A 15,328-nucleotide genomic window follows, 5' to 3' on the forward strand; every position below is an offset into this window, starting at 1 on the left:
AACAGCCCACATATATTTTGTGCTCAGGAAGAAACCTTGAAGCACTTGGTGGAAACCCACGTGGTCATGGAAAACATGCACACTCCAAACAGACAACACAGAATGTCAGGATCAAACCCACATTATTGGAGCTATGAGTTATTCCACCCAAAGCTAAATTGATGACAAATGGCTTCCTGCTGTTAAGTATTTTATGACTGTATAATGATATACAGATAGTCAGGTCAGAAAAATAAAGTTAATGTATTTGGACAGTAAAACAACATAAGAATAATACAAATTAAGTGGGAGGAATTAAACTGCATTGACTTTGAACTGATGAATAAGGTGTTCAAGGCATATGTAACACTTCCCTTTCATTAGCAGAGGTACAGATTATTAAGTCCAGGAAGGTTATGCTAGAAATGCATAGAAATTGGGCTACAGCTTAAGGTTTCTAGTTAGCTAATTATAAAACTGATCCATCCGCCTTGGTGAAGGGCTCAAAATCAGGGATTTAAGGTAAAAAGGAAAAGAATTAGGGAGATGACAACTTTTTTCCCTCAACTGAAAGTGAGCAGGGATCAGGATCTCGTTGCCTTAAAAGGTGGAAACACTCATCATATTTACACGGCACTTAAGGTATAGCTGAGGTCTGCAAGTCTAATGTTGAATATAGGATTAGCCAGGTAGATCTTTGCCAAACTTCATAAATACTAAATGTGGCCATGTGTCATTATTTGTCACTGATTTATTTTATGGGCACAACTCTTCCTGGCATCAAGGGCATCTCCAAAGAGGCAGCATCCATCATTAACTGACCTCAGCACCCGGGACATGCCCTCTTTACTTTACTAACATCGGAGTGGAAGTACAGGAGCCCAAAAACTCCCACTCAGTTTTTTTAAGAACAGCTTCTTCTCCTCCACCATCAGATTTTTGAACTCTTTATGATCATCTTTTATTCTTGTTATTCATCATTTACTCTATTTATTTTGTAGTTTATGGTCATTTTTATGCCTTGCACTGTGCTGCTGCCACAAAATAAATTTCACAACTATGTCAATGATAATAAACTTGATTCCAATTAAAGGCTGCATCCGAGGAAGATGGACATCCCATTCTTTGCAATAGTCATAGAATGGAGCCTTTAACTAATGTCAAAGGCTGCCTCAACCATTGAATTCAAATTCATTTTAATCACAGTCCTTGCATAAACAGGAGAATTTACATATTTCACTTAACAATAACAAAGATCATATTAGAGTGAAACTCTTTCCCCCACTCATAATATGCTTAATAAAATATGAGTTTCACATAGCATTATTAATTGCAATTTACCACTTACCGATGCAGAACGTCCGTAACTGGTAAAAATCCCAAATCTGCTTGTTTTTGTAACAAGTGCACTGTGTGAATGAAGGTTTTCAGAGAACCTCTAAAAGAGAAAAATAGATCCTTAAATATGAAGGACTACATCAGATGAACTGAACAATAATTGATTAGGTACTTATGCAAATAACCAACATAATTTTAGAGAATATGCAATGAATAATTTAGTTAATTAGTCATAATGCACTCTTGAGCTACAATAGAGATGCTGACAGTGTCAGCACAGAAGCAATTTCAATGCAGAGCACTATACAAGTTTGCAAAATCAAAAAGATTTGCTTCTGGTAGAAACCCGAATGACATCATCTTAGAACTTCCTGTTGAAGATGGCAACAAATACTTTGCCTTTAACATCGACATTCAATCTGCTATTTTTGTCTTCAATGACAACACGCTTAGAACATCACTTCTGTGTTTTAGAATACGATTCACTTAAGGAGACGGAGAAGAAATTCACAAGGATCTTAAACACTAGAAAGTCTCCAGATGCTGGAAATCCAAAGCAACACACTCAAAATGCTGGGAGGAACTCAGCAGGTCAGACAGCATATATGGATAAGAGTAAACAGTCGATGGCCCGAACCATTAATGGTAAAATCTTACTCTGCGGTGTGACATCTACCACAACCTCAGACTCACCAGGTGATAAAATTGTTGGACCAAGCGCATACTCAACTGGTTGCATTGATGGTGACAGCACATAACCATCATCCAAGATAATTCACAAATCAAAGATTCATCCTAATGATCAAAAGTTGTGTGGCGTTACATACAAATCAACTTCAAAGAAAAGATAGAGCTTTGGAGTCATTCTGTTCCTCTTGTTTCGCCGGTGTAAAAAACACGGTCACAACAAGCTCTGGCTTCACCAAATCCAAGTGCATTCTGACACATTTGCCTATTAGTACTAATAATGGAAACTAATCCTATAGTTCAGGGATTCCCAACCTGAAGTCCACAGACCCTTCGGCTAATGGTAGAGCATAAAAAAGGTTGAGAATCTCTGTAATAGTTCTAATTTTGACCAACCAGGATGCTGCCTGGTTTAGAGAATGTGTCCAAAGAAATCTTGAGTAAGCTAAGGCTTTTCTCTTGAGAGACAGCTTAACAAGAGGTGAATACGGTTATGATACAGACAGAAAGAACAATATCCCCAAAGAAAGAACAAATCCCCAAAGAACAACAGCATTCCCCTTGCATTTTCTGTCATATAAACCCAATGTCTTAATATTTTCTTTTCCACCCATACTGGATCTGTTCACATAGCTTTAAAAAAGCATGATTAAATATAGTACCTTGTAAAAGCATCCAGATCCCAACCCATTAATCACATAAATGAATATTACAACTAGGGATTTTATTCAATTTAACTGAGAATTTTTATTTGTGATTCACATGCTCCTCACCCCCCAAAAAAGGACCACTGAAAAGCATGAAAAATTAAGTTCAAAAATTGAAATATCAGCAGTTCAAAAGTATTCATCCTCCTTTGCTCAGTACTTAGTTGAACCATCTCTCACAGCTATTATAGCCTGTAGTCTTTTTAGATAAATCTCTATTAGATTTGCACAATGTGATGGAGCAAGATTTGCCCATTCCTCCCTGCAAAATTACTCAGTCTGTGTTAAGTTAGTTGGGGAGCGGCAGTGACAGCAACTTTGAGGTCTTGCCAAAGATGTTCGATTGGGTTCAGGTCAGGACTCTGAATGGGCCACTCAAAAACATCAATTTTTTTCATTTGAAGCCATGGTTGCTCTGGCAGTGTACTTCGGGCTGCTGTCCTGCTAAAAGAGGAACTTCCTCCTCAGTTTTAACTTTCTGAAAGGCCGGCAGGTTTTTGTTCAGGATCTCTGAATTTATCAGCATTCATCTTCCCATCAATCCTGACCAAATCTCCAATCCATGCTGTTGAAAAGCATCCCCACAGCATGATGCTACTGCCACCATACCTTACAGAAAGGAAGGTGTTACATACTGATGTGCTGTATTAGATTTATGCCACATGTACCACTTAGTGTTGAGGAAAAAACTTCCTCTTCAGTCTCATTCAACCACAAGACTTTTTTTCCACGTTTACAGCATCTTCTAAGTGAAGCTATGCAAAGTCTTTACAGGCAAGATATACTCAGACCCCGCTTAACACTGAGGATGTGTTCCTTGGAGGGGGAGTGCTACATAAATCAGCACTATGTGGGGTCATTATAACATTACATAAATGGACATGTGTGCCTGATTTAAAAAAAAAGCAAACCCCAGATGCATATTATTTTATGTATATACAGTAATTCGCGGGGTAACAAATGCAAATAGGCCTAACCTGTACATGAATGAAGCAGCAACATATCACAGCAGCAGTGGAAGGAAGCGGATGTTGGTTACACCTTACAGGAGAAACCAGGCAATGGGTCCTACTCCAGCTTTGGCTTCTTCTTCAAGAAGGCAGTCAAATCTCGACACCGTTTATTAAGTTTCCTCTCACGAATCAGCTCTCGGTAGCAGGAAATCATGTAGAGAACACCTCTCTTTGCCTTACAGCTTTGCTTTTAGTCAGGGTTATTATTGATGAACATTGTACATTTCAAAGAGGTGCCAACATCAACCTGACGCTCACCAGCTTCCCAATGCATATCACTTGCAGTTTCACATCCATGCTAATGCTTTTCCAAGACATCTTAGATGTACTACCCTTATTGGAAGTTGCAGGCAATTTTCTAGGCAACATAGGTGGGAAAAATTGAATCAATTAGCATGGGAGCAAGAACCTTTGCACATGCAGGGGAAGCAAAATGTGAATTAATAATACATGATTGGCTGTGAGCAGCTCAGGGTGTACGCAAAGCACTTTCACTAGCTAAATGAATGTTTACTGCAATGGTGGCTGCTCTTGAGGAGCTTTAAATACTTTGAATGAATTTTTGTCATTATTAAAGATTTCAATAAAGAATTGAATAACCGTGTTTTAGCAAATCAGCAGTACACACACTTATACAAACACACATTTACCATTTTTTTAAGTTTTATTTTTTTAGCCAGAGCTACCTCCTTGCAACTCTTCTATAAATATCCTTTTTCTGCAAAGCCTTAGAGATTGTAGATGCATGAACTTCATCTCCAGTTGCAGCCTCTGACTACTGCAGCACACTGTTGGTATCACAGTAGCATCTCTTACAATTGCCATTCTTCTCTGGCAACTTGAGTTTAGAGGGGCTGCCTGACCTATGCAGTCTGGCTGTGATTTCATATTTTTTCCACTTTTTCACAATGGACTGTGTTGAGCTCTGAGGCACGTTCCGTACCTTTGAGGTGGTCTTGTACCTTTCCCCAGATTCGTGTTTCTCTATTACAGTTTCTCTGGCTCATCTTGAATGCTCTTTTGTCTTCATTTTGGTTGTTGATTATCTACTTAGAGAGAGGAGGTATTTATTTTCATGAATTCATTAAAAACAGGTAATCCTCCAATTTTCCGCATCACCAATGTGGGTGAGTTGGTAAGGTAATATATCGCACCTGAGGAAGGTTAGTGTAGTAAATATAAAGGGGATGAATACTTTTTTTTAGCATTAAAGTTTTGGTTTTTATTTTTTTAGTAAATTGGTGACAGGCTTCGGATTTTTTCCTTTTGATTTGACATGATATACAATGTTTATAGATTAGCTCAAAAATCCCACTTCAATAAATTTTCAATTTAGAAACTTTAACAGTAAAATGTCATTCAGCAATACGTGGAGGAAAACCAACTGGCAGATGACTCAACACATCTACGTTCTTATCACACTGTCTATTCTTGCAGTCTACAATGCAATCATTTGTAGTCTTTGTTAATGATCATTTCTGAATTTTGGGTAGAGAACATTTCTAAATCTTTTGTTTGGTTGGGAGTTCTGGCTTCTCTTTGAAAAGAACTGCATCAAGACCAATCAGTTGCCTATCTCTACTGTCCATATAATGGAACAAAAGCACACTATCATCATGAAGCAATACATCACAAGACAGCAGCACACACAAAATGCTAGTGGAACGCAGCAGGCCAGGCAATATCTATAGGAAGGTACAGTCAATGTTTCAGGCAGAGACCCTTTGTCATGACCAACTGAAAGAAAAGATAGTAAAAGATTTGAAAGTGGAAGGGGGAGGTGGAACTCAGAAATGATAGAAGACAGGAGAGGGAGGGATGAAGTTAAGAGCTGGAAAGTTGATTGGCAAAAGAGACACACAGCTGGAGAAGGGAAAGGATCATGGGACGGGAGGCCTAGGGAGAAAGGACGGGGGAGGGGAGCACCAGAGGGAGATGGAGATCAGGCAAGGAGTGATTGTGAGAGAGGCAGAGGGATAAAAAAGAGAGAAAAAAAGAAAAGGGGAGGGGAGGGGGAGAGAGAGAGAGAGAATAAATAAATAAGAAATGGGGTAAGAAGGGGAGGAGGGGCATTAACAGAAGTTAGAGAAATCAATGTTCATGCCATTGGTTTGGAGGCTACCCAGATGTTGTTCCTCCAACCTGCGCTCCCGGTGTGACCTTCTATATATTGTTGAGACCCGACGCAGACTGGGAAACCATTTTGTTGAACACCTACATTCCGTCCGCCAGAGAATGCAGGATCTCCCAGTAGCCACACATTTTAATTCCATGTCCCATTCCCATTCTGATATGTCTATCCATGGCTCCTCTACTGTCAATATGAATGCCACACTCATGTTGGAGGAACAACACCTATATTCCGTTTGGGTAGCTTTCAAACTGATGGCATGATTCCATTAATGCCCCTCCTCCCCTTCTTACCCCATCCCTTATCTATTTATTCACTCATTCCCCCCCTTTTTCTCTCTCTGCACAACATTTCTCACCTAACCCATGTATATAATGTCCCTTTACTACATCATAAAACAAACGTCATAATACTCAGCTTATAAGTTTGGCATGGCTCTGCTTTATTTCAACCAAACTACTTACAGACATCTCTTGACCACAGGAGCTCCTCCCCACACCCATTGATCCTCCTGCTTCCTCCCCATATTAGTCAATTAACCAATCAACTAGTATGCCAAAGACATGCAAGTTCGTGGGTTAATTGACTAGTATAAATTTTCCCTAGAATGAATGGGTGGCAGGAGAATCAAGGCAAATTGATGAAATGCAAGAAAAATTGGATTAGTGTAGGATTACTGAACATGGATGTATGATGGTCAGTCTGGACATTAGGCTGTTTCTATGTTGTATCAGTTCATGACTCCATGCTTCTGGTAAATTTGCTTCTAGCTTGTAAATACTCAGTGTTTGCTGGTTAATGTTGTGACTGTTGACTGTTGTGCCCACCGTCTGATATCAAATGCTTTCTTGAAATTCAGTTCCTTCACAATCAGCAGTCTCCTTTGATTTCACAAACTATGGAATCACACATTACCTCTATACTTGTAGCGACTGCTGAAGAATCTATCTCGCACCTACAACCAAATCCACAACAGCTTTATTGAAACACTGCCGTTCAACAAATCTAACTCCTCAAATGCCTTGTCTCCTGTCAGCAATTTAATCAACTTGTATGTCTCAGATGAAAATGAAATAGATGACTTCATCTCTTTAGTAATGTAATTTGTTTACATTAACTAAAATTTAAAGAACCCATTGGTAATTGTGAAGCCATGCCGTTACACAGCTGATCCAAACAATAAAGGATAACACACTGCAATTCAAACATTAGCAAAACATAGCTCCAATGCCAAAACAAAAATTTCAAGGCAAGCAATGCTTAGATTTTTCAGAAAGCAGGGTTAAGCTTTGTTAAGCACCAACATTACATCTGATAAGTGGGGGATTTCCATGTGGCTACTTATTTCAATTCAACTTCTCATTCCCATCCCGACATGATGGTCCATAGTCTCCTTTTTTGCCAGTGAGGCCACAGTCAGTTTGGAGCAGCAACAACTCATTTCACCTGGGTAGCCTCCAAACTGATGAAATGAACATTGATTTCTCTAACTTTCAGTAATTTCTCCCTCCTTCCCTTCTCTCTCTTTCCTTTCCAGCTCCCTTCTTACCCTTATGCTTCTTCTCAACTGCTTGTCACTTCCCTCTGGTGCCAATCCCCCTCCCTTCCCCCCCACAGTCCACTCACCTCTCCTATCAGATTCCTTCTTCAGCCCCCTTTACCCCTTCCACCAATCACCTCCCAGATTCTTGTTTTATCCCCCTCTCTCACACCCATCCACCTTCCTGCTCAGCTCATTTTACCTAATATCTAACAGCTGGTACACTTTCTCCTTCCTCAACCTTCTTATTCTGGCTTCTTTCTGTCTATCTTTCGAGAGATGTTGAATTGTCTTGGTCTGAGATGTCGACTATTTATTCCTCTCCATGTATGCTGCCTGACTGGCTGAGTTCCTCCAGCATTTTGTGTGTGTTGCTCTGGATTTCCAGTATAGTCAGAATCTCTTGTGCTAATTATCTTAAATATAATCCAACCAAAATATCAGCAGTGGGAAACCACACCCACTTCAAAGATTCAAGAACAGGATCTGAAGATTAGCATTACCTTGACCTTGCACAACAACTCCCTATTCTAATTCCATACTCAGTTAAACACCTCACTTCTCAATATTTCCTACATTATCAGTTAAAGCTCATTCATTCCCAGTGATATTTTAAAGTTAAACCCACACTTTTTAAGACCAGCATAACTAGAACAAACATTGACTGTAAAACAAACACTTAATCACTGATCCAAGAAAAGAGCTCTAATGGTAACAAATTAAATTACAGGTCTAATTCTAAACTGGGTGTGCAAGTATGCAAATACTATCGAAAACAGCAATAGTGCTTTTGCACTGTTTTCTGATACTTCAATCAATTAGATTATGTTAATATATAGTATTCATGATTTTAATACAGAAGGTACAATTGATGACAAGTCTACAATTAATAGAAAACATATAATTGATGCAATTATTTTCCACCTCCAGTACAATGCAAATATCAAAATGAACAACTTGAAACAAATCAATATCAAAAGAATCTGCCCTGAAGGCCACCAAGCAGTAAAGTGGCACACTGCTACAACTATCCTGAGGTATTTTTTGTTCTTTAATTTCAACAACCTTCTCTTGACCAAAGTAATGTCAAAATATACAATGCAGACTACCCTGCCAAGTTTCCCTACTAGATAAAAGTAACTTGCTTTCAACTTAAACTTGTTTCACATATACCCATATATATCTCAAACTCTTGGAAATTCATTTGGCTTTTGCATTTGCCGCAAGTTTTAATCATGTTGGCTAACTTAGTTGGCAAGCATTGGAGCAGTAAGGCATTAAACTGGGGGGGGGGGGGGGGGCGGATTCCCATTATTAAAGACCTGGTCTCCTGCAAAAACGCCGTAGCAGGCCGCAAATAGTCTGATCCCGATTCTCTAGGCTTAGGTTTGCATTCAAGTACTTTAGTGATGTTTACAGGTTGCTGGAGAGCCCTTTCCAAGGCTTGAATAATCTGGTCTGTCTGTTCATTCTCATTATGGTTTGCCGCTGATAGATTTGATATCTTAATTCTGCCTTCCATTTCTGTCCCCCATCAACTAAGAGAATCACACAGCAGAGACTGAATAAATCTTGCAGGGTCGTATTATACATTTGTATAGTACTGCTAACATACTGAGCAAACTGGCATCCAGTGTGCATGCACAGTAATCACTGAGGGCAGTCCCTCTTCCGCTGCTCGTGGACTGGGCAGCATTTGGTGGGCAATTGTCTTGGTGGAGCCATTAACTCTGGGGTTTTATTGGATACTTCCTTCCACGTCTTGGAACAATCCTCGGTATTCCCTTTATGAATCTCAGGGTATAGGGACCTCCCCTTCCCTGCTGCCGCTGTTTTACCTGAGTGGCCACCGTATCTGAATACTGGGAGGATTGAGGTTCGGGAGCACTGGGTGCACTTGGCTCCTGGTAAGGTGGGGGTGGGGGGGGGAGGATACGATGGGCGCCCAATCCTCATCGTGGTCACTCTGCTAAAACAGGGTCGGTATGCCAGACATGGGTTTGAGATCCCTTGTTTCCCTATCAGTTCGAACTCTAGACTGATATTCCTGCCCTTCTCTCCTGTCTAGGTCAGCCTTGGTTTGCTTACATTATTTTTCCCGCTCTCGTTTTTGGCACCCATCCACCCATTCAAGCTCCGCCTTTAGCGTCTCCCAACTTTTTGGCGTCCCTTCTGCAGTACATACCTCTATCCCTCTCTCACATGCATTATTCCTCCAACCTGCTGGTAATATACTGTTCCACTTTATATCTGCCTTTTCCATTCTTTTATCAACAATTTCCACTTCTTTCCACAGTTCTTTTTCCATATCAAATTTACTGCTTGTTCTCATGAGGTAATATCCCAGGCTCTCCCCCCAGTGGCCACATTTTGTTCCCCAATTTCTTATTCAACGCTGCACTCAACATTCGCATATCTTTTTCCTTGTCTGGAAAACTCTCACACATATTCTGTAGGGCTGTTCCTGGCCGACTCGTATCAATTGACTGCAATTGACCCATGTTCTCTAAGTAATTTACCTGGCACAAAGCCTCCTGCTCAAATAATAAATCAGATAAATTTACCCGGCTTGGCACCTCCTGCCCAATTAATAAACTTACCCAGCTTGGTACCTCCTGCTCAATTAATTAAATTTGCCTACCTTATACGAGTCTCCCAGCAGATTCTTTCCCAACCCATCAAGGTTATGCATTCAGCCTTGGGTGAGGGACCGTGTCTCCAAAGGAACAAACAGAGAGCGACAAAGGGTAAAATACCAATTGGGCACCCAGTCTGTCTCCGCAGTAATGAAATGTTAAAGTCAAATCTGAATAAAACTCGGGAGACCAGCTTCTTATAGTTATAACAGCTTATTGCGCACCCTCCTGCAGGAGTTTGAGACCCAGTTGTCAGAAGGAAGGCACGTAAGTACTGCCACCATCGGACAAATGGGCCCACTCTCTCCGGTTACAGCCTTATATTTATACATAGTATGCCCCATACATTACTGTTGCAAGATGTCATTTGAACTGGTACACCCATCAAGTCTGTTGGTGAGAAACTTATAGTTAAGAGAGTCCACTAGATCAAGGCTTAATTACAGATGGATCTGCTGTCCAGTCCTTATCAGTTGTTCCCTTTGCTAGGCCCTGACTTAATTCCAGATGGATGTTCATTCCTGTCCTTATTGGTGAGTCCTCCTCCTCCTACAATGTTATCAAACTCTCAATGTCTCTCTGCAAGCCGAGGAGAACTGGTAATGAGCCTGTCTTCGCTAACTGCTGAAGACAGAGTTTACTTCAGTTCAAAAATTCCTATTCAGTCCCAATTATTCTTTTAGCCAAAGGGTACATAGATTCAAAATGATTTTTTTAATATCCCAATTCCTCACATCAACAATGCATAAAAAGGTGCACTTTCACCACTTCTAACCAGAAGGACAGAGAAATGCAGAATATTGAATCAATGTTCCTACTGGAAATGGTTGCTAACATCATCAGCCTTCACAAGAGCTCAAGAACTGACCTTTGAAAAGAGAACACTTACTTATATGCCTTTAAAAGCAAGACAGTCAATTGCTAATGCACTTTATAACAAACAATAAATTAATTCTTAATGACAATGCAGTTATAAAAAGAGCCTTAGAACTGAAAAAATGTTCGGGGAGGGATGAAATTTGAATGCTCCAATGTCTTCCTCATGGGTAACCAGCTGACAATGTGGAATCAAAATCTTTTATATGTGATTAGAGAGTTCACAGGCCCACAGCTGAAAATCATGAAAATGAAAGACAGACCTCTATTTTCTGATTGCCAGTCCATCATTTGTAGATGAAGGAACATTGATATGAATCAATGAACAATCATTCTGCCTAGATAAAAATCTCTCCCTGAAGTACTATTTATGTGGCTACATTACCAACAATGGCCTGTACAGTAGCTTGAAAGGATAGCAGAACAGAGAAGTCAAACATTATAGGTTGAAGGAGCCGCAAAAATGTGAGTTAATAAGTTTCATAACAGTAGGTAAAGTGTAAATCAAAAATTAGGAAAATGCAATAATGTATTAGGATTCTGTAATCTCCAAATTTGCCAAAGCAACTTAAAAGAAGAAAACTGTTTTCCTCAGAAATTAACTATTCTCCAGGTTAACTCATTGACCAATTATCAAGGTTGACAGCTAATTTAAGTCCAGCACTGTTAAATAAGAGAGAACTAATTAACAAACTTGTGTCAAATACAAAAGCCAAATGAATTTCCGAAATTTTGAGATGTATATGGGCATATGTGAAACAAGTTTAAGTTTAAAGCAAGTTACTTATATCTAAGGGGGAAATTTGGCAGGGTAATCTGCATTTTTCATCAGAAGATAGGCAATGGCAAGCATTTCAAAGACCAAATCATAATTGTGAACATACAGCCCCCTGAGGAACATAAATTTCATGAGGAATGTGGTACATACCTGGATAAACCAAGAACAATAGTCTAAGATTAAAAGGAGACCGTGTTGACAAAAACAGTAAATCTAAGGATTGGTGTCATTTAAACAATTCATAAAGAAAAATGTAAAAAATAGGAAGAAAATGGGAAAAATATTTTAAAGAATCAAAGAACTTCTACAAAATAAACCGGCCATTATTGGTTAGTTGAATATTAATAGTGGAGTGTCATAAATATCATGCCTCAAATATTTATTATCCACAGCACTTACTTATTTGAAAAGATTTGCCCCAAGTTTGCTGGCAATTAATGTTGAATAGGAAACAGCTGTAACAAGGATGCAAGTATGACTCAAAGATTTAGTTGACAGAGAAGGCAAGTTGGTTACAGAAATTTCTATATCATAGAGGTAAAGCAGAAAAGAATTAAAAGGCAAGCAGGATTAACTACATACGAGAATTTAAGTTATCCTAGATACCAACTACAAAATCAACAGCCTTTATATTTTATTTACTTATTTGGCAATACAGCACAGAGTAGGCCCTTCCAGATCTTGGGGGCATGCTGCCTAGCAACCCCTGACAAACCCAATTAACCCTATCCTAATCATGGTCTTTGGACTGCAGGAAGAAACTGGAGCACTCAAGGAAAATCCACGCATTCCACAGGGAGGATGTGCAGACTCCTTACAGAACCCCAAACTCCACAATGCTCCAAGGTTTAATAGTATCATACTAACCGCTATGCTACCATAGCGCAATCAGCAAACAATTGGAGCAGCAAGGAGTGTGTTTGGCACAAGTAAAACCAGAAAATGTCAGAAATACTCAGCAAGTCAGACAGCATGCATTGAGAGAGAAGAAGAGTTCAGGTGATGACCTTTCATTTGCTGACATGCCATGGACCCAAAATATCAACTCTTTCACCCCAACAGATGTTGCCCAATATAGCAGATACTCTCTGCTTTTATTTTAGAATTTTCGGAACTACTTTTTTTTTGACTTTTTAAATAATGTATTGGCAGCTTTGCTGCAAATATAAAAGGTACTGGTGAGACAATATACTACTGTAGTTTAGTGGTCGTCATCCCATCAATCGCGATCGACTAGTTGATCTTTGAGACTTTCCCAGTAGATCCCAAAAAAAATTAAAAATAAATACACAGATACTGTTGAGAGATTGTTTCCGGGTTGTGGGGCTTTAGTTCTGTTCTTTCTGCTCAGTACATATGCGTGTAGTTTGCCCGCACTACACAGTATACTTCAGTGGTCCCCAACCACCGGGCTACGAGGAAACAATATGAGTCAGCTACACCTTTTCTCATTCCTTCTCATGCCCACTGCTGAAATTGAACCCACACGAGGTCATCAGTTGTCTAACCACAGTGACACCCTTGCACCAGGGATCACTGGTTGGCCTCGCGCGGCCGCCAGGAAGTGCTGTCGCTACTGGCCTGAAGCGCTGCCTCTAAACCTGTTTAACACACCAAATGTTCGTGGAGAATCCATTGCTAAAATATTCACAGACGACCTAATTCGGGCTCAGCGTTTCTTAAGTAACAGAGCAGCTACCTAGCTGCGATCTACTGAAACAAACTTTTGTCGGCCGAAACATCCTACAAGGGGGACTGCCATGCGCCCTGCTGCACTCCTTGCTAGGTCACTTGCTCTCTCTGGACTGAGACCGCTGCGGCCCCAGCACGGGGACCTCTGGCCCTGACCTTGTCCTCTCACCCAACCCACAACCAACCGCACCTGGCCAAGGCGTCTGGCGGTGGGTGGGTGGGAGGCTGGAGTTTGGGCCCGGAGGCTGTCCAATGAGGCAATGAAGCACTCAAAACTGCTTCGGTACCTTCAGTCCAAGCACCCAGCACTTAAAGACAAACCTGTTGAGTTTTGTGAGCAGAAAAAACGTGAGCAGCGGGGACAGAAGCTAAGTGCTGAGAGCCACGAAAACTAAATTGCTGTATAAACTGGACATAAGGAACCTGTTTCAAGTATCTCTGTACTCCCGTCATGTTTAACACCCCTCTCCCCCGGTCGGCCGGTCCGCAAGAAAATTGTCAATATTAAACCGATCCATGGTGCAAAAAAAGGGTGGATATTCCTGGTGTTTATACATTATTTCTACTTCCGGGTTGCAGAGTTTTACTTCCAGTCTTTTCTGCCCTGGTGTGCATGCGTGTAACTAATTGATCTGGGGTTGATCTTGCCTTTTACATAGGCCGAGGTAGGGGATCTTGGGCTTAAAAAGGTTGGTGACCACTACTGTAGTTGATGCAACTTCGTTAACTTCCCCAGGGTGCAACAAAAATTACGCTAATGTAATTGACATTTGTATCATGAAGAAGTTATGCTAAATGCACCTATGCAAATCATACACAGATAAGGGAAATTTCAATGAAAGGTCAAAATTTCCTGGAAAGCTTGACAAAACAATGTTAATGAGTCCCACCACAAACTTAACAGCTAGGTGATCCAGGGATTAGAAGTTAGTTTTTTGTGGAACTGACAGCCAAATTCCTTTTGGTTGTTACAAAACCCTTCAAATTTCCTAGCCCAGCGAACTTGGTCTTCAAATACATTCAAGACTGAAATGCAAAGGCATGGAATATTGGAAATGTGAGCACTTTGCTCAGTTCTCAAGTTATTGAATGTCCTATTTCTGCTCTCTATATTTTTTGCTCTTAAGACATTTCGATTGATTTCAGTATATCCAGTGATAATAGTGCCTTATCAATGTCTGAAACATTGTTAGCTGCACCACTGTGAAGAGGTTTTTTTTCAAACAGCAGAACAAACAACAAAGAATATTAACTTTATCAACCTTCATTTCATCCACAGACCTGAGCATGTGGAAATAATAAATCTACGGGATTTAAATAAATAAATAAATAGATCGATGGGATAAAAATATTAAAGCAAACTGTCAAACCACAAAAGTAAGTGCTAGACTGAACTAACTTTGGCCATAAACAGATGTGAATTTGTGTTATGCACAAATGAAAACCCAATAACTGATCTAAAAAAACTTTACAGATCGATCTCTAGTTATCAGAGGATTGCTTTGGCAGCATATTCTGCTTCTAACTTATTCCTGTAGACATAGAAATAGTCTGATCTGATTAAGTCCCTGGTCAATAATACCTTCCGGTACATCTGCACAGTAGTTAGTGCTGCTACTAAACTCCTCAAGTGACCTTCATTCAAACTCAATATCAGGTGATGTCCATGTGTAAGCACATAATTCTCTTCTGAGTGCTCCAATTTACTGCCGCATCTTAAGAATGTGTTGGTAACTAAACTGGCTATAGTAAATTGTCCCAAGCATAGGTAAATGATAGGAAAATTAATGAGATTTTGATTATATTATCAAGGGAGAATACATTAAAGGGTGATAACTGAGGAAATGAAAACGATGAGAACACAGAAAACAGGCCTCCTACATCAAAACATGAGAATATGAGAATGTCAACGGTGGAGGCTTAGCAATACTAATGACACTGAACCACAGAA

General features: G+C 40.0%; 1 protein-coding gene across 1 annotated transcript in view; it reads right to left on the minus strand.

Moving 5' to 3' along the window:
• The window catches only part of LOC132404022 (probable E3 ubiquitin-protein ligase HECTD4), a 314,805-nt gene that overhangs the window by 270,002 nt on the left and 29,475 nt on the right, over positions 1-15,328 (minus strand). Inside the window, exon 3 of the mRNA XM_059987975.1 lies at positions 1,328-1,417. Within this exon, the coding sequence (XP_059843958.1) occupies positions 1,328-1,417 (90 nt within the window). The remainder of the gene's footprint in view (positions 1-1,327; positions 1,418-15,328) is intronic.

The sequence above is a fragment of the Hypanus sabinus genome, chromosome 13 (assembly GCF_030144855.1).
Source record: "Hypanus sabinus isolate sHypSab1 chromosome 13, sHypSab1.hap1, whole genome shotgun sequence".
In the NCBI taxonomy this organism is placed as follows: domain Eukaryota; kingdom Metazoa; phylum Chordata; class Chondrichthyes; order Myliobatiformes; family Dasyatidae; genus Hypanus; species Hypanus sabinus.